The sequence below is a fragment of the Perissodus microlepis genome, chromosome 3 (assembly GCF_051167445.1).
Source record: "Perissodus microlepis isolate ML-2025 ecotype Zambia chromosome 3, ASM5116744v1, whole genome shotgun sequence".
NCBI lineage: Eukaryota > Metazoa > Chordata > Actinopteri > Cichliformes > Cichlidae > Perissodus > Perissodus microlepis.
In genome coordinates, this window is record NC_140463.1 from 37,792,745 (window position 1) to 37,816,476 (window position 23,732).

General features: G+C 39.7%; 1 protein-coding gene across 4 annotated transcripts in view; it reads right to left on the minus strand.

Annotated features, from left to right (window-relative positions):
• kcnip4a (potassium voltage-gated channel interacting protein 4a) overlaps positions 1-23,732 on the minus strand; it is a 163,259-nt gene that overhangs the window by 129,670 nt on the left and 9,857 nt on the right. The window contains exons 1-2 of one of the 4 annotated variants that reach the window (XM_084924318.1): positions 18,371-18,788; positions 17,569-17,720 (exon numbers count right to left, since the gene is read on the minus strand). The exons of 2 other annotated variants lie outside the window; for them this stretch is intronic. In XM_084924318.1, the coding sequence (XP_084780444.1) occupies positions 17,569-17,707 (139 nt within the window). In that variant the 5' untranslated portion in view covers positions 17,708-17,720; positions 18,371-18,788. Of the gene's footprint in view, positions 1-17,568; positions 17,726-18,370; positions 18,789-23,732 lie in introns of those variants that run through there. One more of the 4 variants, XM_084924317.1, reaches the window with a different exon arrangement.

Sequence of the window (23,732 nt, forward strand, 5' to 3'; positions counted from 1 at the left end):
CTGTGTCTGAAAGAAAAAGAATATAGTCTGATATGTCAGATTTTTTGATTCACCAAATGTTGGCAATGGTTTAAAAAAATACTGGCAGCTGCCAGTGTTAAATCTCAGCCACCTTTAGAAGCCCGTATGGTATTAACTTAAAAATCAGAAAAAGTGACCTTGAGGTCGAGATCAGCAAGATTCAAACTCATCCCAGTTCTAAGTCACCTCATTTTTGAGTTATCACACTTAAAAAATTTGGGTGTCAGCACAACCCACCCACTCCAGCTGGCTGGGTACAATAAAATCCTAAATCCTAGACAAGGTTGTGTAGGAAAAACACAGTGGATGCAGTGGATCACCAAACCAAACCTCAGCAATGCTGATATGAAAATGAAAAGACAACGATAACTACATTTTCTAATGACATGATCAGGAACACCAACTACCACGATCCCTAATGTTAAGTAGATCCATACCAGTAACACTTCTTGCTCACCTTTAACAACTCAAAAACTCTTAAAACAGCTTTTAGAAACATTTCTTGTGGAATTTCAACCTGTGTTTCTGATACTGGGAGGTGATGGGAAGAGGAAAGACAGAATGAAAAGTGAAGAAAGTAGAAGGAATTCACCATAAATCTGAGTAATGAACACATCAACAGCAGGGACAGTAATGAACTTCATCGTTTCTTCCAGAACCTCATCAGCCGGTTTGATTGAGTGAGGGGTCAGCATTCATTTTCACTGAGAGCAAAAACCAATAATGATCTAGAAAGCATCAGTCCCCCCGTATTTACTGTGGCCCGTTCCAGCCAGGCTTCTAAAGTATGCTGGCACACTAAAGACACAGACATCATGAATCTTAAACTATTTTCCACAGGTGACGGAATAGGGAAAAGGGGACAGTCACCAGGGAAATGTAGATGGCATTTAAATTATGGGTTTATACTGCAGAGTGCTGCTCCTACTCGAAATGGAGTTGGTCCAGTGTTGAATGTTAAGGTAATGTTCCAGACCGTCACTTTTTTGATTTATCACTTCTCCGGGGAAGACCATTCCTGCTATTTGACATAATAGCTGAAACCTGTGTTTCACTGTGATTTATTCATAACGATTATGATATATTATTAACGCACAGGTCCCCTTTAGTCATCTGGAGTTCCATTTTTAAGGTTTCAAAGTTTAACATATAAAAACACATAAAAACATTTTTTTTAAAACATGGTGTGTGTTTAAAAAAAGACATTTAAACAAATACGCAACCCATCAGAAACACATACATGAACACCCACACACATACAAATATAAAAATACAAAAAAAAGCCTGTAAAACACAAAGAAATATGAAAAATGGACAAACTTGTGGCTAAACTCACTAGTAGGTACATCTGCATAATTAGAATTATCAACATTATTATTATTATTATCATTAGTATTAAATGGAAACACTACTTAAATGAGGGATCTGTGATCTAAAAGTGTGTTTTAAGAGTTTCTTGAAATTATCTGCAGGGTTGACATTCCTGGCATTTTGAGGGGAAGTTGTTCCAGAATCAAACCAAAAGCTCCATTCCCAATTTTTTACCTAGAGGTTCCAGGACTGCAAGCCGGGATTAAAAGAAACTCCAGAAATGTAAGCCGGTTCAAGCCCATTCATTTTCACACAGAGACATTCATTCAACCAATTTTAAATCACAAATAAACATAATCCCATGCCCATGTTAGGACTGTGGGAGAATGTCAGACAACCCAGAGAGGACCCATGCATACACAGGAAGAACATCCAAACTCCACACAGAAAAGTCCACACTGGATTTAAACTCAGTCTCTTTGCAAAAAGTTGCTTATTTTTATTTTCCTCAGGCATTGCAGTACACAACCTTAATGCCAGACACATTCATTTCCCTGTTGATGGCGTGTAATTCAAAGTGAATGCATATTTATCAAAAAACACAAACATTTCTCAGTTTAATTTTGTACTATTTACAATAAAACGTGCCGGTTAAATGATTTACAAGTCATTGCATTCGGTTATATTTGTGTCTGAGTTGTGGATGAAGACACAGCTTTATCTCCATGTTTTCATTTCCAGCCTGGAAATGTCCAAAATGTTGTTGAAAGTGTGAAATTAGATGCAAATTCTGAGCTTGAAAAGAATCACAGATTTTCTAGGGCATCGATTTTGATATGCCGGCCAGGAACTCATTGCAGATCAGTCAGTGGAGGAAGCTGCTCTTCAAACTAATTTTTCAAAGAAGAAAAACAAATGTTTCCATCTCTCAGGGATTGAATAGGCTTGTTTTAAATATTGTTACTTTGATCCATTTTAAAATAAATACATTAATCTTGTTGTATATGGTAGCCTTTCATGTGGGAGTTGGTTATGTAAATGTATTTGAGTAAGAGCCAATCAGTCTTCCTTCAAACTCTCCAAACACTCAGTGTGAGGCTAAATAGAAGCAATATGCACAGCAGTGATAGTATCAGTAAGTCTGGGATACATATGTCCTTTTTTACCTTAAAGACGTATTTTTCAAAAAGCTTGAAAAGCTGAACCAAAGGATGGTCTGAGCATTTGGATGTAGTGTGAACATTCATTCATTCTGAGACGCTAAATCATTCATAAGAGCTATAGTGCACAGGAAAAAATTCACCAAGGCCACCTTTAGTTGGCTCACTAATAATGTGGCAGAAGTTGCCATGAGCATTGATGGAGAGGACAAAAAATACGAGGCAGGAGATTGGGTTTACTGCTGTGTGGCTGCTTTTTATTTCATGATTCACAGATTCAGAGCTAAACCACAAAGGCTCACTATCTGCCAGTTTTATGGACAATGCAGAGACTGCAGGAGCTGAGGGGGCACTTAAAAAGAGTGACGGCTGAACTACAGAGCAGAACATAGATCGAAAATTCAACCACACGGAACCTCATCTGACAGGAAAAGTCACACTAAGCTATAACAAAGTAAACCTTTAAACAAGTCTATAATCACAATAAAGTGTTGCTAATATAAACTTTTAAACTGTACCTTAGTTTGGCTCAGCCATATGAAAAAGAACTAATTATAGTCTTACTGCTTCCTTAGGAATAAGGAGGTTAAGTACCAGTGTTGTTCAAGTTACTTGAAAAAAGTAATCAGTAACTAATTACTGATTACTTACCCAAAAAAAGTAATCCCGTTACTTTACTGATTACTTATTTTCAAAAGTAATTAATTACTTAGTTACTTAGTTACTTTTTAAAAACACGATTTACAACCTGAATAGGTGATAAAGCGATAGATCTGTCAGGCCAATTCTACTTTTTCTGCATAATCCATCACAAAATGTAATCAAATGGAAAAGTCTCCTTTTAAAACTTGTTTTATTAGTTTTAATCTTTTAACTTTATGCATCAAGCAAAAATTTAATTATATGCAACATTCTCTGACTGGAAGAAATTAGTTTAACATTTAAACCTATTTTCTGCACATTCCAGCACATAAAATATTTTTTTGTGTGTGTGTTTACACTCAGTCTTTCAAATAGATGCAAGTAAAACACAGCAGAAAATAAATAAAGTCACAGACTAGCGGTCCTGTTGCTCTATTTTCACCTGTAAAGCAGGAGCAGGGTAGGCGGAGGTTTACCCTGGTGCAGGTGTGCCGCAGCGGTCAGTGGAAGAATCCGCGAGTTTCTCTGTGAATTTCCTATTATGTGGTAGCGCACTCGGTGCTTGCTTGGAAGTTTAGGGGTTTTTTTCGCTGTAAAAAGAAGTTTTCTTCCCACGCACAACGGACACTAATGTTTTTGTCACTTTTTATGGAATCAAACTCAAAGTAAGGTCAGTACTTCCACGCTTTAAACGCTGCACGCCAATACTCTCTCCCGCACTCGATATATTATCCATTGTTGATCTGCACACAGCTGTTTTCCCGAACGTCGCACTCGCTTACGTCACTGTCATGAGACATTCTCGCAAAAAAATCACGGTTTTAGTAACGCAGTAACACAGCGTTCCTACGGGAAAGTAACGGTAATCTAATTACCGTTTTTGCAATAGTAATCCCTTACTTTACTCGTTACTTGAAAAAAGTAATCGGATTACAGTAACGCGTTACTGCCCATCTCTGTTAAGTACAAGAAAGTTGTTGCTAATCAAACTAATTTGATAAATTCAACATCAGTGAAAAGAAAAAAGGAGAATTATTGGCTGTTTGTTGGTCTGTAACATTCGGGTATGTGCTAACACAATGCCAATGGACAGCACAGCAAATTCACCCTAATGTCAGATTGTGCATTGAACCCAAGAATGTCCTTTAGACAGACAAGAACAAAGTGATGATTTGGGCTTGTTTTGCAGCCACGTGACCTCGGCACCTTGCAGTCATTGAGTCGACCATGAACTCTGAAGAAGAAAGGAATCTAGGTGCTATAATGGCCTAGTCAAAATCCAGACATTTACTGTGGCATGGTCTTAATTGTGCTGCATATAAATAAATGCCTACAAACATCAATCAACTAAAGCAATGCTGTAAAGAAGAGTGGGCCAGTGGCATCCATATTCAGCATCCTTTGTCTAATATTCATCCGCTCTCCCGCCTCCTCATGTCCAAACCAAACTTTGTCTCCAAACTGCTCAACCGTCCATTTGAGCTGTCCCTTTGATATTCTCATTTCTAATCGTGTCCATTCTGGTCACTCAAAATGAAAATCTTAACATCTTTCCCTTCTGACACCTCCAGTTTGGCCTTCCATCTCATTGTCTGTGCCATCATCTCCAAATTCTTCATCACAGCAGGTTTCACGCTTATAAACCTTCCCTTTCAAAAATATTGGCTGCCTATGCTCCAAAACGGCGAAATCCACCACATCTCCTCTCCTGCGTTTGTTGTTAGATGGAGTGGTGTCACCACACCATCTAACAACTCCTTGTCTTCTCTATTCCCATTAAACATGGCCATTAAAGTCTACTACAATCATCAATTTCACCCCTTGGAGATACCGTTTCATCCAGCTTACAACAGAAGCCATCTCCATCTTCTATCTGACATCCAACCTGGGAGACACACACACTGACAACATTCAACATCACCTTTCACTTTCCACCTTCAAATTCACGATCCTGTCACATACAAGAACAGTGCATAGAGAGCTTAATGGAATGGGCTTCCATGGCCAAGCAGCTCCATCAAAGCCTTACATTACCAAGCGTTGAACACATTGGTGTAAAGCAAGCTGCCACTGGACTCTGGAGCAATGGAGACCATTGTCAGTCATGTTGGCTTATTAGTGAGCCAACATGACTGCACACCAGTGCACAAAGCAAGGTTCATAAAGACGTGGATCAGCAAGTCTGGTGTGGAATAACTTGACTGCCCTGACAGAACACCGTTGGGATGAAATAGAACAGAAACTGCCAGCCAGGCCTTCTTGTCCAACATCAGTGTCTGACCTCACAAATGAGCTTCTGGAAGAATGGTCACAGATTCCCATAAACAGACTCCTAAACCTTGTGGAAAATCTTCCTAGAAGAGATGAAGTTGTTTTAGCTGCAAATATTCGGCCAATCATATAGATTAATAGTATTTCACTTAACTTCATTAACTTATGAGTGTGAAGGCAAACAAGTGAATACTTTTAGAAATATAGTCTATCTATGATCTCATTTCTACCAAGGGGTTTTGCAGCTGCCTGCTGTGTTTAATACTGTGGGTTGTGTCAGACCAAACAACTGCAACCCTAATTTGGAAGTGGCATTCAGAGGCAGGTTAGAAACATACTTTAACTTCAGTGTTACGCAGTCATCCTATCAACAAACTTTTAATTCAGTTAATTATGAAGGCTTCCTTTTGAACCTTTAAATCAGGAGGGGCACAATTCTCTCTTGCAAAAAAAAAAGCTATTTACTGAATGAATGCCTTTAAGATGAGAAAAATAAAAACAACTTAGTCGCTGTCATGGGAATGGGCAAATTACACCCACCACCATGCAGTACAAATGATCATTAGCACTGTAATTACTGGGAGGCCATCATGTTTGAAATTCATCAGCAGAAGTGGATTGCCAGTAAGCACTCCTAGAAGTACAAGGAAATGCATCACATGGGGATTATGTGGTGGGGTAATGTACTCTAGCTCACAAAAAGGCGCCAATCCTTCAAGTTGCAACTGATGGAAAAGAGACCATGTCTTCCTTGTAAATAACCAGAATTCAGCAGTGTCTGCTAGAGTTAAAAATACTACAAAATAATGTAAAAGTCCTTTTAATACTGCTTTTCACTTTGCATTACCATAGGCACTGTTAGTTTAGCAGGACTCACAATGTCAAACACACAGGAAGAACGCAAATGGAAAACGTATTGTGGTGAATGACTTTGTTAATGTTGAGGGTAAACTGTCATAACAAAGCATATATTGTGCCATGCTAAAAAGCTCTGCAGGCCAGCTGAGAGCCATCTCTTTTCCATGACCTAATTTTGTTTGGTTTCTTCCAGGAGGCCTGGTGTGGTTTGTTGACCTCATTTCTACAGGCTGTGCATCTGCCCACAGAGCGACATCCACAAACTACAACAGTTACTTAAGAAGGATAGGTCTTGTCCACTGGGAGCACTGACACTCCTCGTTTTCCCTCAAGTAAGAACAAATGGGACTGATGCCATTTGTGGAGCAGCAAACAAAGAGGTTGCCCTTAATCTGTTGCTGCAATGGTAACAAATTCTCAACTTTGTTAACTGTGAAAATAAGAAAAACCTAAAAGGGCCACAAAGATGAATTTCCTGATATTACCCCAGTCAGGGACTAATAAGAATCCAGCTCCCCATTGTAAAGCAAAAAATAGACTCTAGGGATGACATAAAGGATAATAAAGTGGGCTTTATTTAGCAGTTACTCCTATTATGCCAGTAAAAGATCAATTTGAGGATCAATCAAGGCCCAGGGCATGTGCTGGTGCTTCAAAGGAAACTGACTTACTGTGCTAATTCAGGCTAAAAATATAACTGTATGACCCATGTAGGGCTCAGTGTTGTCTGGAAATAGTAATGCCACTGTAATTAACATGATGTTACCAAAACAATCATGTGTAATTTGCAAACATATCTAATATTACCAAAGCTGCACAGAAAATGAGGCTTATTTTTGTAGAAGCCCATAGATTTCAGAATTGTGGGATAACAGGAGGAATCGCACATCATATTCACTCGCTGCAGATCCTACTGATGTGCATTTGGGAGATCTGAAGGAATCACATGGAGAGACAAACTCCTGGCGAAGTTCAAATCTGCTGCAGCAAAATACCCATTCACTCCTAAACAGTCAGACAGCATCATACTAAAAAAAACACAAACTCAAAATTATCAAAGAGGTTTGTGAAATTGGACGACTGTTCAAGTACAGCACAGAGGAGTTTTTGGCTAGATGTTTAAAAGCTACTTTCTTAGAAGTGCTTTAGTTTCCTTATTTTTTATTCTACTGTGTGCATGTTAATTGGACATCAATTAAGATACTATATGATGTAAACATACCAGGTTTTAGCAAAACTGTTGATTTACATCCAAAGTCCCATAAAAGTCCCATAAAATTTTGCAATAACCAAAAAACATTCAGATCTGCATTAAAGCAAGCACAAATATAAGCATCACATCTTACAAATAAAAGAAAAAAATCATACATCATACAAATAAAGACTGCCAAGAATGGGAGATGTAACGCATCCACTCATAAGATAGTCCAATATTCACTCACTTTTATTGATAGCGCTGTTTGTCTGAATGCGGCGGGCCTATGAGGCACCCTCTAGTGGTGGCCTTGGTCCTAATCCCAGGTTCAGTCTTTAGATTCATAACTTCATTTAAAGGAGGTGGGGAAACACTTATATAAAGAAAAGAAGCATGCTTCCATCCATCTTTTTCTTCTTATGGTTGTCATGCACGGTCAAGTTTATCAGAAGTGCTGCAGGAGACTCCAGTCTGTTCCACAGATTTCTGCTTGTGTCTCAGAGGAATGGGCCTTCCAGCTCTGACATGTAAAAAGTAGCATTTCTCTGCCTTTTTGGACAGCGATTCCACCTTCAGCCATCTGTCTCTATCACTCCACATGCACTGCCCTTATCCAGTCCTTCCAACAGTTCTCCTGCTTAATTAATCTACCCCCCCCCCCCCCCCTTCTTCTTCTCCTCTACTGTCTCAGATGTCTTTCTCCACTTATTGCTGCTCAGAGATGTCCTTCTTGGTTAAAATAGTCACCAGTGCTATAAATTTGCTTCAATGATATCAATCACTTCTCAATAGTCTCATGGGCTAAACTGCAGGATAGCAGCGCACAAAGGAGCTCTAACCAGAGAAACTGGGAGGGTATTCACATTGTGGCGATAATTGTTATTGCACAATTTGAACAGGGTTCTAATAAGTAAAAAACTCAACTACATAGCCTTATTATTCAGTCAAATACCAGTTAAAGAGCATGCCTATCATAAAAAACTGAAAAAACAAAACAATAAAACCAAAATCATTTGGGGCCAGGATATAAACAGATGCAACAGGAAGTGTGTTTTTGTTTCCGAAGTGTAACCTGCTCTATGACAGCTTATAACAGTCTCCAGCAACCCAAGCTTGATAAACAGCTGAGGAAATATAGCGATGGGTATTTGTATGAAACGTTGTCATAATTAATGCATGCAATCCTGCACTGTGTTGTCAGTTTGGCAATAACTGAACGGTCCTCCCACATTCCCCCGAGGCATTCCTGAGGTATTTCATTTGTGAAAATAAGACGGAAAACCCAAACACCTCCGACCACACAACCTCCGGATGTATAAAAATGGGAACCTATGTGTCTTTTGGTGCTGCCCTGCTGACCCTAGAGTACTGTAACTCAACAAGTACCTGTAAACAAGCAGCTCACTCACACCCTGCCAACAACCTTGTTAAACTCCTCCCCTTGGCCAGACGTAGAGCTCTGCATCTGAAAACTACCAGACACAGGAGCAGTTTCCTTTCTTCATGCCATCAATGTCATAAATAACTGAACAGGGAAAATACCAAAGCAACTCCTATTTGCATAACCACTTGTGCTACTACAACTCCATGTACTTCCTGCATTGTTACAGTCCTTTGTTACAATGATTTTATGAAGCTCAGAATTACTTTAAAACAACTGTACACAAAACATTCTAACATCCAGACCTGAACATACCAAACTACAGTTGGCCAGAGATGCTTATCCTTCATCATGAACATTAAATACAAAACACCTTATTAGACACGTCTCTGGGGGAAACATGACTGAACTTGCGCGCTCTTTCAGGCCTGCGTCTGAACCTCTGCCTGTAACTTGGATGGCATCTGACACATGCGGGGCAGATAAATTCGACCATGACAGGGACAGGTGTGTTAATGTCGAGTGGCACAGACACAAGAAAGTCATTTCTGCCCAGCAGCAGCCAAACGCTTACGAGGCTTCACTGTGCTGGGTATCAATCAGCAGGGACTATTTATAGAGGGCCCAGGCCGCTGCTAGAATACAAACACTTGACTGAAGTAGGTTACCATGAAAAGGGCTGTATCACCAGCAGACATGTAGAGAAAGGAGGACGTATGAGGAAAAGACTGGAGCCAGGTTAAGGATAAGTTAGAAGCTGATGATTAATTACACTTCCAACAAACTTCTCCTCCAGTATTTTTGCAGTCTATAACTAGATTTTAAACTTTAAAGTCTCTGCAGCTTTCTCTCTGCTCTACTTAAAGAAATATAGAGTTATTTGAAGAGCCATTGCTGTTGATTATTATTTCAAGTAATCTTTTTTAGAAAATATATTTCGAAAAAAACCACTCTAAAGACATTTAGTCCCACATGGCCAAAAATCACGCATGTAGATATGGTCAAAATAACCTGCTGAAGTTCAAAGTGAGCATCAGAGTGGGAGGCAAAACCGATTTAAGTGACTTTGAAAATAGAAACTGACGATCTGCAGGGATTTTCAGAGAATGGTCATAAAAAGGCAAAATATCCAGTGAGCGGCAGTTCTCTGAGTAAAAATGCCTTGTTGATGCCAGAGGTCAGAGGCCTAAAGTGCTTTGAGCTGATAAGCGGGCCGCAGTAACTCAAATAACACAGAAGAGCATCTCTGAATGCAAAACATGTTGATCATTGAAGCAGATGGGCTATAGTAGCAGAAGACCGCACTGGAAATGAGGCTACCATTCACACAGGTTCACCCAAATCAAAGACTGGAAAAAACATTGCCTGGTCTGTTGAGACTCGATTTCTGCAGCAACATTCAGATGGCACAATTTGGTATAAACAATGTGAGCATGGATCCATCCTGCCTTGTATAAACAGTTCATGCTGATGGTGGTTATGTCACACTGTGGGCCATTTAGTAAAGGTCATTTAAACACCACAGCCTACCTGAGTATTATTGCTGTACGTGTCCATCCTTTTATAACCACAGTGTGCCTATCTTCTCATGACTGCTTCCAGTAGGATAACACACCAGGTCACAAAGCTCAAATCATCTCAAACTGGTTCTTGAACATGACAATAAGTTCAATAAGTTCAATACACTCAGATGACCTAGTTTTATATAGTAGGTTATCATGAGAAGGGCTGTGTCACGCCGAGAGCAGCTCTGGAATTTGGTAGAGCTGTGTGATGCTGTCCTGTCAATATGGACCAAAACCTCAGAGGAATGTTTCCAGCACCTTGGTGAAACTAAGCCACGTTAAGATATTTCTGAAGGGAAACTTAATGAGGAAACTCTGAAGTGCTTTTTTAAAGGTCAACAGTGAATTCAAATCCCAGTAAAGATTTTCAGGCTACAATAACAATAAGAAAAGACTGCCGAGTCATAATAAATGATAATAAATCAATGGGTTACTTTTAAAAGTACTTTTAAGCAATAAATGACTAAACCATTTAACCAATTGCCAAAATCATCTATTCTTAGAAGCAGCGCTTAGCCTCACAGATATTTGCCCTCAGAAAATCAAACACTTCAAGTCTGTGGAAAAACACCTGCATGTGGCAAGAAATGCATCTTTAATGATGTGTAGAAAGAGCTCCTTGTATAGCCTGGACAAAGGACCCAGCTTGGTTACATATATGACTGGTGCACAGTCACGTCTCCATCCAGCCAGCATCTCAGTTAGCTGTATTCAATTGACAAAGCGGAGAGGGAGTGCCACTGTCTGTCAACAGGCTACTTTAAGGTGTTATACAAACAAAATGGTTCACTGGGGTTGCCTATTCTCTGACTAATCCCTGGCTGTTAGCTGCTAATCCCTGTTTAAGATGGCTGCGGGTCATGGCCAAGACTGAGAAACAGACTGACAGGCTCGCTACTGAGTCAAATACAGTGGAAGAAAGTGCTTCTTGAATCATGTGTGCTTTGGCTAACACAAGCAGTATTAAATAGTGAAAAAAACTATTTTTTTTCTTCCATTTAACTGTCTATTGTATATTGATTGCTTGTGTAGTGTAGAGTGCCAGTGGGGGAAAATACAGTTAAGTCAAATACTTATGTTCCTTTTCACATTTTCCAAAGCTGTCCAGTGGGCCAGATTGGAGTCTCTTTTGGCCTGATTCTGGGCCGTGGACCTTATGCTTGAGAAACCTGCTTTAAAGGATCTCTCTCTAGCACTGAAACAAACATTTAATACAGACAAACACACACACACCCGGGAGCATAATGCACAAAACGTTTTGTCCAGCTGAATGAGCCCAGCCTGCTACTACACCTGCAGCTCTGCTAGTGAAATATAAGCTAGATTACAAGCATGCAGAGGCTGCAGTTCTGCAAATTCACCATCGTCATCTCTGGGGCCATTTGTTGTAAACGGCGTGTAGCACCTTCTCTTTGGCTGCCACCAGCACTAGCCGGCACGATGAATAAGATTAATGTCAGGGAAAGGCATCACTGTGGGATCCCGTCCACTCATTCTCCAGCAGTGTTTTCACAATATATGAATCAAATGAAAGACAACAGTAGGACATGTCAGCATCGCAGCCAGGCAGCGGTCTCTAGGCAATCGCTCTTTTCCCCCTGTCCTCTGAACTGAGAGGCTGCACGCTGCCTCAGCTACCTCTCTAATCCATCATTGCCTTTTTCCATTTCCACCTCAGTTCTACAGAGGCCCGCACTCTTGACCAAGAGGGAAAACAGATTGAAATGGAAACAGAGTTACTTTATCGAAAGCAGACGTTTGGCCTGAAGCTACGGGCAAAAATTGTGATTCATCATTCGATAAAATGAGCAGAATTAGACTTGTCAGGGGTGTATGACAGGATTTGCTTAATGATATCTAACATGTTCTCCACAATACAGCAACATGGAGACTGGCATTATATCTCAAGGTTTAAGGTTCCTTTAAGACACTGCATCTAATCCCCAACTGTTGGACGTGGGATCAAATTCTCAGAAATTAATTTCCCATTAGAGAGGAGAAGCGGTGGGATTTGAACAAGACAATAAAATGAAAAGGTGGTAATTCATCTGAACGTGTGTGGAATTTTTAAAAGCAGTTCATAACCACTGACTTGGCCAAAGCAAAAGCAAATTAATTTGGCTATTTCTGTCCTCTCTGAAGGACGTGACCCAGAAATGCAGCCTTCAAGGTGGTGAGGATCTGCTCTTTGAGCCACAGCATGCACACAGTTATATATTAGCCAGGGAAATATATTTAAAAAATGCAGTGACAGTTAACATATTATGATATCTGCTAAAAAGACCTGGAAGGAAATAATTCAAACAGCTCTCCATCGTCTCCACTCAAGCAATATCCGCCACTGATGAACACTGAAATGGTTAATTCTCTGTGTCATGGATTTCCAAGCTGTCATATTCTGATTTCCTTCCTCAATATTGTGCTGTAATAGGAAAAAGCTGCATCCCAGCTACACTGAGTGCATTTGGGGCCACTGAATTACTGCTGCAGTGCAGACATTCTGTGGCTTTATGACAGTCTCAGTACCTGAGAGCGATTCTGACACGATTTCGGAGCAGTCTTATCTTGTAGGGTTGTTTTACTTTGCTTTCTTGCCTTTGAAAATTATGGTTTTGTTGTCATGGCCACACTTTTACATGTACACCGATGGAGTTAAAGCCAAGCATGATAAAACTGGGCAGATGGCTGCAGCTCCAGATTCCTACGGGTACCTACTGCACCTTTTATCTTGGTGGGATGTTTTTTACTGCAGTCTGTCTCCGCAGATCATGAGCTAAATTTCTGCATTTTGTTTGTTCAAAGTAGACAATAAGCTCTATTTTCATTACTGAGAAACAAATTTGTCATCTTTGCTCCTTTTAGTCCTCCTATTTGTGGTGGCAGTACATTTTAAACACATACTCTAATCCCATACTTATGTAATATCATCCTAACCCAACTAAATGACTCACTTAAATCTCCAAATCCAATAATATTCTCACAGCACTGCAGCTAAAGATCTCTGAATGCAGCAAACTGTTACATCAGCTTGGACATCTATTTAGTCAGTAGCTTGCTGCCCTCTGCTGGCAGCAAAGAACTGGTGCAATTCTGATTACCACAAGTGTCCAACAAGGAAAAGTATGAGAATTTCTACAGGTTCAATGCAAAAAAACGGGGATCAATGGAAATTTCAAGTTCCACTTAATGCACATTTGCCACATGAGGTAAATCTAACAATTCTACGTATCGCAGCTTAAAAACAGGAGAGTGATGTGCACAGGTCCAGCACGTTCAGAGTAAACTCCAACCACGCACAGGTTGGTAACATTTTGGGGCACGCAGCACAGCATGCTATTTCCCTATAAAGCAACTGACCCATTTCAGTGCATCACATAGACAGCGGGGATTTGTAAAGAGCTCGCTTGTAGCAGACGTCTGTCCCGGAGACACAACATGGGGGCTTGTGTATTTCTAGAAACAACCGCTTTATTGAGCGTGTTCATTTTCCCTCAGACTGCCTGAAAATCCAGAGGGTACCATTGCCACCTGGCAGGTTTATGGTGTGATCATCGGCATGCTGAGAGGTTATTCTGGGTAACACGAGGGGATAATGTTATTAGTTCGAGATGCCAGCTAATGAGAAGAACACCTACAAGAAGAACATATGCTAAGAGATGCTCAAAATCCAAAACAACTGTTGTTATTTCTCTGTTACCTGGTGACTCATAAATCTGTTTTTATGTGTGCATTAAAAAAGAAAGAAAAAAATGGGAAAAAAGAAGGAAAATTCATTTCTGCTAGGCTATTATAAAAAGTCATTATGTGTCTTTGTGTCATACACTCCACAGCTTTTTAAAAACTTACAGTGGCCTGAAAATACAGCCCACACTCAGGGACAGCAGCGCCTTTTCAGCAAAAAAAAAAATGAGCAGCGATTGCAATGAAAGCGTAATTCTTATGTGGCCAACAGAAACACCTGGGTCCTGGTGTGGCTCCAGCTGTGTTTGTCAGCTCGCGTGTTATTAGATAGATTCAAAAGTTAACTGTAAGGTAAAGCAGGAGAAAGAAACCACAGTGATTATGAGATGTAGAAACTGCACCTGCCCCACTGGCTGCAATCTAATCAATACAACTACAAAGAAAAAACACTCTTTTTATGACAAAAGGTGAAATTTCACTGTTGCTTCTGTGATTCCTGAGGAAAAAAACCAAAACAAAAACAGCTGTTTTATAGACCTTCTGTTATTGTTTTACCCCTGCAGAAAAATGTTTACTGCAGATGCCATTTAGGAGTCCCTGCTGAGATATTCATGACTGTTTAATAGCATGCTAAATCACACCCAAACACAACCCATTTATCTTAACAACTGGCAAATCATACAAGTGCAGGAGACCACCTCTCTATTACCAAATGCTCCAGGTTTTAACGGCAACGCTTGACATGTCAATGAAATATAGTGCAATCATGGGAACTTCAGAAGTGTAAAAATAAATGAGAAACAGATAAGATTATAAAAAAGCCACATCAATGTGCCTGCATACTGGTGCTAAAGCGCATAAAGGAAACTCTGAAAGAAATAGATTTACATGTTATTAATAAAAATATCTCCAAATATCAGCGAGCAAAACATAAAAAGCAGAATAAAAGACGCCATGATGGATCACCAAAAACATTTCTTGTAACTAGGTCAGTAAAAAATCGATCATACAAAAGTTTGTATGCAGATAAAACTAAAGCCAGAGCAAAAATGCATCACAGCAAGGATCACATATGGTGGCTAAATGTATGCTCTGCTGCAACTGGCCTTTACAAAAAGACAGCTCAGTATTTTTTCTCTGCACTTTAGTTTCAGTTTCAGTGGCAAAAAACAAAAATCACAGTAGCTACGAATCCAGTTGTGCATATATGGCTGTAGTAAATATGCTTGACCTGAGAAGTAATCAAGAGAGGGCTCGACTGTGACTTGCAGTGTTCTGATCAATTTCAGTGCAGTAAAATCATAAATCCTGGCGTCTCTATTAGAGGTGGGAATCACCAGACACCCCATGAAACAATATTATCACAATATTTTTTTTACATTTTGCAATAAGCATGAGTATAGCTTTAACATATACTGGAATTTATCACCTTTTTTTAAACTGCAAATTATGTCCTCAAAGTTAAACTTCATCAGTATCTGTTTTATCCAGTAAGATAAAATTATCTCACTTCAATTAAGTGTTTTTGTTGTTGTTGCAAAATGAGCCTGTCTAAGAGTCTAAGAGTGTGTAAGAGTGTCAGTCTGATATTAGTCTGCGATTGAATGGGTTCAAGTTGGCAATTACATGCAGTCTATTTCAGATAATACAATATTACTATTGATAAATCATCAAAAATCACATATCTGTTGCTGCCTACATAGACAGATTTTTACATTTAATAGAAACTGTCAGCAACGTTCCTGTTCTATAGGAATATAACCAGAATACAGCAGCTAATTGAGTCGAGTCTCCTCAAGTTGTGCTCATTGACAAAGGCTCTTTCAGACTCGTGTGTCTGCACTTATAAATTAGACAGCAATATTTGCAAACCTATGAGATTTTCTCTGATAGTGATTGCAGCCAGTCCAAGTCAGACTGCAGCTGCTTGCAAAAGGGTTGCCTCCTATCAGGCGACCTCTTGTTTAAAGTATTCCCATTATTTTAATTTATCTAGTAAGATATTGATATGTGGTTTCTCTGCATCGATACGATATCACCGCACAAAACTTTGTAATAAGTTGAGAGGTTAATGGATCAGATCCACAAGGCTTTACAACGTTTTGCTCCAGTTCTTCTTTTCAAAGCTCAATTTAACAGTACATTCAGTGAGTGTATAGGGTTACTGTTAAATCTAATCACATAAGTGAAATCAGCTTTATTATACATTTTCCAGTTCTTTAGTTCCTAACATTGTACAACAATGTTCTCTAGTAGAAACTGATATTTCCTTGACCTCCCAGTTACGGTAAAAACTTTGGGAATCGGAAGTAACTCATAATACGGGACGATCACAGTATGTTGCCCATGGTAACAATGGGATAGTATAGAGATTTTGCACTACTCAGCCAACTATATCAGATGTTAGCCTGTTGATAATTTACATCTACATATGAGGAAATTACATTGTACAGATTAAAATTCTGTAATTTTCCTTTGTAATGCTGAAATCTGAATGCAATCCTGAATAAAACTGTTTCTGTATATTGCTCCTGTGGTCACTAAAACTTTCATGGAAAAATACTTGATTAGTTAGTAGCTGCACCTTTAAAGCAATAAACACAAGTAGAATAAATTCTACTGAATTCATACTGCCATACATAATAAAGTCCATCTTATTCTTCTAGAGGTGGGAATCACCAAACACACATATCAAATTTTTAACATTTTTCAAAATGCTTAGAATTACAGTAACAAATACTGCAATTTATCACCTTTTTTAAGTTATGTCCTACAAAGTTAAACTTAGTCAGTATCTTTAAAAATAAACTTATTTCCTTTTAGTTGTGTTTTTTTTCCCCGCTGCAAAATGAGACTGCCATCAATGTTGCCATAAGTCAGAGTCACTCTCCTATCAGTCTGCTATCAGTCTGCAACTGAATGGAGTCAAGTTTGCAATTACATGCAATCTGTTTCTGATAATACAGCAATAACCTCTGATAAATCGTCAAAAATGACACATATGTTGCTGTCTACGTAGACAGAAACATTAAACTGTTATATTTGCACTCAGCAGCCTTCCTGTTCTATAGGGATCAATCCAAAATACAAGAAGCTGGGAGCCAGTTGAGTCGAGTCTCCCCTTGACAGACTAATTCAGACTGATGACAACATGTTGGCAATCTGTCTGCATTTATTAATTAGAGACCAACTATTTGCAAACCTCTGAGACTGATTGCAGTCAGTCCAAGTCAGTCTGCAACTGTTTGCAGAAAGTTTGCTTCTTATCTGGGGAGATAAGTGCTCCTATTTGTAGTATTCTGAAAGTGTTTTAATTTATTTAATTTTTGAAATATTGATATTTCGTGTCCCTGTATCAATACAACATTGCCCAACAAAATATCTTATTACTAAGCAGTATCGATTTTTTCCCCACCCTTATTATTCACTGAATGGGAATTGATTCCTGATGTTTCCAAACTTACAAATCTGTGCTTTTTGTACCTTGAGGGTTTGGCGAGGCCCAGGTGATGATGCGCCGCACCAGGCAGCAGTTGAGCAGGACTTTCCTGGAGAAGCTGTAGTCTTTGCGGAAATGCTGCAGGTCGCCCCTCATCTGGTTTGTCTTACTTGGCGTAAACATGGCTGGAGACTCACTACTCTGAAATATAGCGTGCAGTTATTTGCAAGGACAACGACCAACAACTACAAGCACTTTCATAACCCTAAATGCACGGCATTATGAGAGTACAGTAAACATAATTCGGCCGCATATTAAAAACAAGAGACGCTGGTCTTTATTGCCTCCGGTAAAGATTCAAACATGAATAGCTGCAGCCACTACACCATGCAACGCAAACTGTCACAAAGCAACACACCTGAATAGATATGCTAATTTGGAATCTCTTTTTGCCCCCAGTTATGCGCAGCTATAATGATATGCGAGACATTTCCACATGCCCTTTTTCAGTAGCCAAAAAAAGCTCGTCTCATATCCTTTGAGCTGTGGGTTCAAGAAGATAGGAAATTTGTCCACCTATTGTGGCTAAAAGTAAATAAACTGAGCAGATTGTCTGAGCATTAAGGACCTGCAATGACAGTTTGCCTTTGCCACTACACTATGACTACAATTCCCCTCAAGGTCCCATTTCAAGAGCAAAACTTTCAGACATCAACAGATCACAGGTCATTCAGCTACTCTAACCGCAAGGTCTGTTTTAAGGTTGGATGTCATTCATTGCACAGAAAATAGAGGTGCACTGCGTAGACTAACTGCTATCAATTGTTCCTTTGGGCATCATCTTACCTTCCAGGCTAAAACTCGATGTGGCTGCTCTCTCCGGTTCCTCAGTCTGCAAGTGATCCTCAGGTTTCACACAAGCACTTTCCCTTTCCTGAGCTGATCAACAGAGTGTGAAAGGGGGGGTGGAAGGAAGGAGGAGGAGAAAGAAGCGGCGAGCAAGGACCGCTCAGTGAAGAAGACCCAGTGAATGAATAGCAGGGGAAGAGAGAGAGGGGTACACAGAGAGAGAGAGAGAGAGAGAGATGGAGGGAGGGAGGTAGAGAGAAAATACTCCATAGCAATGTGGCTTTTACTTCAAGTTTGGACCAAGTATGTGCAGGTTTATTCAAGAAGAAGAGGAAAAGAGTCCAAGCTGCGGGTAACTGTTTGCAGTGGACCCTCTTTGATCATCCTACCTCATCCTCTTCAAACACATGAAAGCTGTGATACACACACACACACACACACACACACACACACACACACACACACACACACACACACACACACACACACACACACACAAAACCTCATCTATACAAAGTGCACAAAGTGCAGATGGAAAGTCATGAGTTTCACTTGAATGTCAACCAGTTACTTTAAGAATTAAAGTTAGCACCAAAGGAAAAGTCCTGCAGTCACCAAAACTGTTCAGACAATTTTTTAAAAATCTTATCCTTGTGACAACCTTTGTGCAAGAGAGTGCCACTATGTACCTGCTAAGACCTTCTCCGAGGAACATAAATGCTAGAGATAAAAGTTATAGCGTTTCATTAAGCACTACACAGTTCCTCAGTCTGAATCCAACTGTCGTTCAATTATCAGTTGGACCACCTCAGCTATAATGACTCCTGTTGCAATGATGATGTCACTACTATGATATGGCAGTTGAGCTTAGTTCATTTTATCATTGTTGGCATGTTTTTCCTACTGCAGGTTCAGCATCAGCTGTACTGACACTTTACTGATCAATTGCCACACAGACAGAGTTGATAATCAACATAAGCAGAGCTGATAATAACTGAACAGATGATAGCAGCAGGATAAATAAAATCATATCAGTATCCCTCGTTATTTATGTCTGCATCTTGCATGACTGGGACATACACACAATCTGGTTCTTCATAAAGAAACAGATTGCTAAAATCAGTGTTGCCAGGACCAAATCTTGCAATGGTGACACACACAGCAGTCAGAGGTGAAAACGATAGCAGCTCTGCTATCACAGCTAAGGATGCAAGTAACTTTTAAACCCCATAAAAAACTTGCTAAACCCGCATGTTTGTACTCAAGTGTTTAAGCATCATTACACAAACTTCCCCCAGACAACCATGGATTTATTACCAGGATATGCATGTATCTCAGAATGCAGAATTTTGTCAGCACTCAACATACACCTTGTGTTTATCTTACAACAGACTCTAAATATCACTCATTTCTGTGACTCATATGCTAATCATTTTGGCCGTTTTCCAAATGAGCTGAAGTTTACATTTAAATGCACATAATATTAATTTCTGCATAGTGATATATGGTTGTCCTTACGGGGAGACAGCAATGCTTAATCTAATTGCTTCCCCTGAGATGTTCGAGACATATTTTGTACCTGAGGAGACAGAGGGGGGCCCGGGACAGAGAACTGGGAAAGGAGCCACGCTCTCCCAGCAGGCCGAGACGCGCCGATGATTGAAATGAGAGAACAGATTGGTCGCTGTGTTGCGGCATGTTATGCATGCATGGATATACATTCTGTGGGAGCACTTGTTAGGTGAGCACATTCTGAGGGATGTCCAAATCCTGAGGGAGAAGGCTTGAAAGGTTTGTCCCTATACTGAATAATTTATATTCAAGGAGCTATTGATATTCAACGCTGCCTTAGTTGAGTATGAGTCAACTCCAAGAGCAGGCATGGTTGAATTTTTGTATCATCACAAATATAGAAAAAACAGTAGACTAATATACTGCTCCGTAACCATCCAGAGGAGCTATGCAATGTCCAGATTCCAGCAATAATGTGCGAGATTTTACTCAATTACAAGTCTTCAGCTGTTCTTCTACGTTATGAAAAATATTTTGTCAGTCTGATTGTGGCACACCCATTCAGTGCAGCACATAAATCACAGCCAAGCAAAAAGAACACAAATGTGATGTGCGTGTAAGTGGAAGATGGGTGGAGTACTGCTCCTACCGCATCCTCTCAGTTATGATTATCTGTCCTGCTCCTGCCACCCCACGAAAATAACTGAAATACAATCCACATGCATTAGCTGCTGAATGCCTTTAAGGTACTACGTGGTTTTGTAGGAGATATAAGACTGAGTCTGTGAATGCCTTAAATCTTTATTGTTCCTTGATTACAGACACACATCGGTAATGTCAGAAGCAATTTGTGATAATGTATTATAAAAAATCAATTCAGAGAGCAGCTCAAGTGGAGTGGATTTAGCGTTACACCATATGTGTGTATGTGTTTGACACCTAGGCTTTATCATCTAAGCTTGTCACTAACTGCAGCCTGCAGGATGTTTTGGAAGACTAAGCTTCGCCCAGTTTTGCACAAAAAACACATTAGATACTGTTTTTATTATAAGCAGAATAAGCAGTAACTTTAAGTGTATGTTTATCCATTTGCTTTCCTTCTCAAAGACCAGAGAGTGAGACATGTACTTGCCCAACTAGCCAACAGAAATGACCGTGTGTCTACATGTTCTGTGGCCCTCATTATTAAGTTGAGCAGACTAAAAGAACGCCTGACTCAAAATGCAATGACTGACAACTCAGGAGTCGATCCATTTCCACAGTTTGCACTGCTTGCGAATATTTTACCTCAGTATTTTGCAGACTGTCAGCCAAAATCGAAACAATACTTTTGCTACAGATTAACAAAGTCATAATTATCCCTGATTTTAGTTCATAAATCTCTAACGATTTGGAAACTGCCACACCGGCGTTCTTGTTAGACAGGAAAGTACAGAGAGGTGGCTGAAGGCAGGAAGTTGTCTTATTGGTGACTTTTACATCTACTTCAGACCCAGCTTTGTAACTTCACGTAGTCTGCCACTTCATGGTTGAGTTGCTGTGGTTTCCAAACACTTCCACTTTGCAATAATCCCACTCACAGCTAATCGTTGAATATCTTTGAGAGAAGAAATTTCACAAACTGACTTGTTCTAACAATACCATACTCAAATTCAGTGAGCTCTTTAGAAGCATTCGTGACAATCTGTGAAGGCAGACTGCATGAATTACAGAAAATTACATACTACATGATATAATAATTTATCTGCCAAAAATTAAACCAAAATGCTTCAGCAGTAAGTGAAAAACTAAGTGCACCCTTACGTCTTTCCCAGGAATTAATAGCTTACGTAGCAGCCAGGCGCTAATAATCATATACACTCCAATAACTGATCATCAGTAAGTGTAAGCACTTCTAAAAAAAGCAGAAGTTTTGGTAGTTTCCTGGTGTCTATAAACACAAGGAGGAAAGAAATCATCACAAGCTTAGAGAATCAATTGTTGTTTTCCATCTACTTTAAGTCCATCATTCTGCAGTGAGAAAGTTTCTTCCCCTCACATTCAAGACAGCCGTCAATCTTCCCAGCAGTGCAAGTCCCAGAAAATTCACCCCAGCGTCAGGCCATGCAATGCTCACAGACTGAAAAAACCCAAGAGTTACATCTCTGTTAAATGTTAACAGAGTGGCACTTGTTTGGAAGGATTGTCCGGAGAAAACCAATTCTCCCTAAAAGCAACATGACGGCACAGCTTAGGTTTGAAAAGTTGCATTTGAACAAACCACAAGACTTCTAGAACAATCTCCACCAAGCTGGAGATCTCTGACCACAATGCACAGCACCACGCCAGTTAGTAGATGCACATGTGGCATCAAACTCCTGCGTCGTTCTCACGTTATCGCAACCCCATCACCATTTTACAGCTGAGGGGTAAAACCTCAATTTGAAAGACTGTGACAAACCTGGTACTAAAAATTGTTAAGTTAACAAGGTAAAAGCAAAAGAGGTCTATGGCTGTATTACACAGCTACTCCTCCTCAAAATGTAACATTCTGGCAGTTACACGTGTTTCTGTTCTCTGTGTTCTGCTTCACCATGTTCAGTTTGAAATAATGGACACATTAAAGCACCAAGTCTCATCTTAGGCTCATCTTCCTCTAATTGTTTCTGGCAGATGTTTTAACACGCAAAACAGCTCACTCATGAGCTGATGGGATTTAACAAGGAACGATAAAGACCCTCTATTTTTGCATCAGGCACTATTTTCTGTGAGTCATTTAAAAATGAAATTTTGTTCTTTAGTAAAAAAACAGTTTAGTTCAAATTAAAATCCCCTTACTTTTCATTGTAGAGTTGTCTGTGTTTCTGTAACTACTGCAAAACAAAAGCTCACTTTGGGTAAACAGGTAGAACTTCCTACACCTTTATGTGAGGTTTTAAGAGGGAATCTTGCTTTTTAAGTCCAAATGTTGCAGGTGACTTTGGAAAAGCTAAAGACTTACTAAAAACCCTGCTCGGTGTGAAATGATCGAAGACACACATCGGAGGAAAAAAGGAGTCATTTGAACCAAGCCCCACATTACCATAAAACCTTGCAAGGATAATGCAACACCCCATTACAGAAGCCATTACCCAAAGGGAAACACTGTCCAGCAACATCAGCAACATATTATTAAATCTTTTATTTTCTTGAATGTTCCCCACCACAGTACTAAACACTGTCCCCTAATTGCCTTCACTGCTCAAGTAAGTGTAAATGCTCCAGGTTAGGGCAGATGAGTGAAATTGATTTAACATAGACTATAGCTAGGGCTGCCACAAACGATTATTTTGATAGTCGACTAGTCACCGATTATTTTTGCGATTAGTCGACTAATCAGATCATGCATCCATTGGACGTACAGCGTACAGCTTATTGCACCAGCATGCATCTGCTCTTATATAACTATCATTAGCTTACAGCTTTAAGTGTTTATGGTATGTGCTAACTAAAAATAAAGACAAGATGATAGTTTATTAAATTTTAATGAAATTTGCAGATTGTTTCGGTGAAGTTTAATAAACTCCTTGCTATCTAAAATATAACGGGACACCGGAGTATATTCTCGAGCATCTCACACTTCTGATAATCAGTTGTCTGCTTGACGTTTATTCAGCTGTGTAAAAACTATAACTTTAATCTCAGCCAAACCGATTTACTCGGGAACAAATAAAATATTTTAAAAAAGCCAAACAATAACATTTTTAAGTTATCTAAGTGACTTATGTACGTTTAACCTGAGTAGCGAAAGACGGCGGTGGGTTTGAAAACAATTTGCCGGGAGTCCGGGGTTCTCACCGGCTCTAGTGAGCCTTGCCCCCGGCTAGCT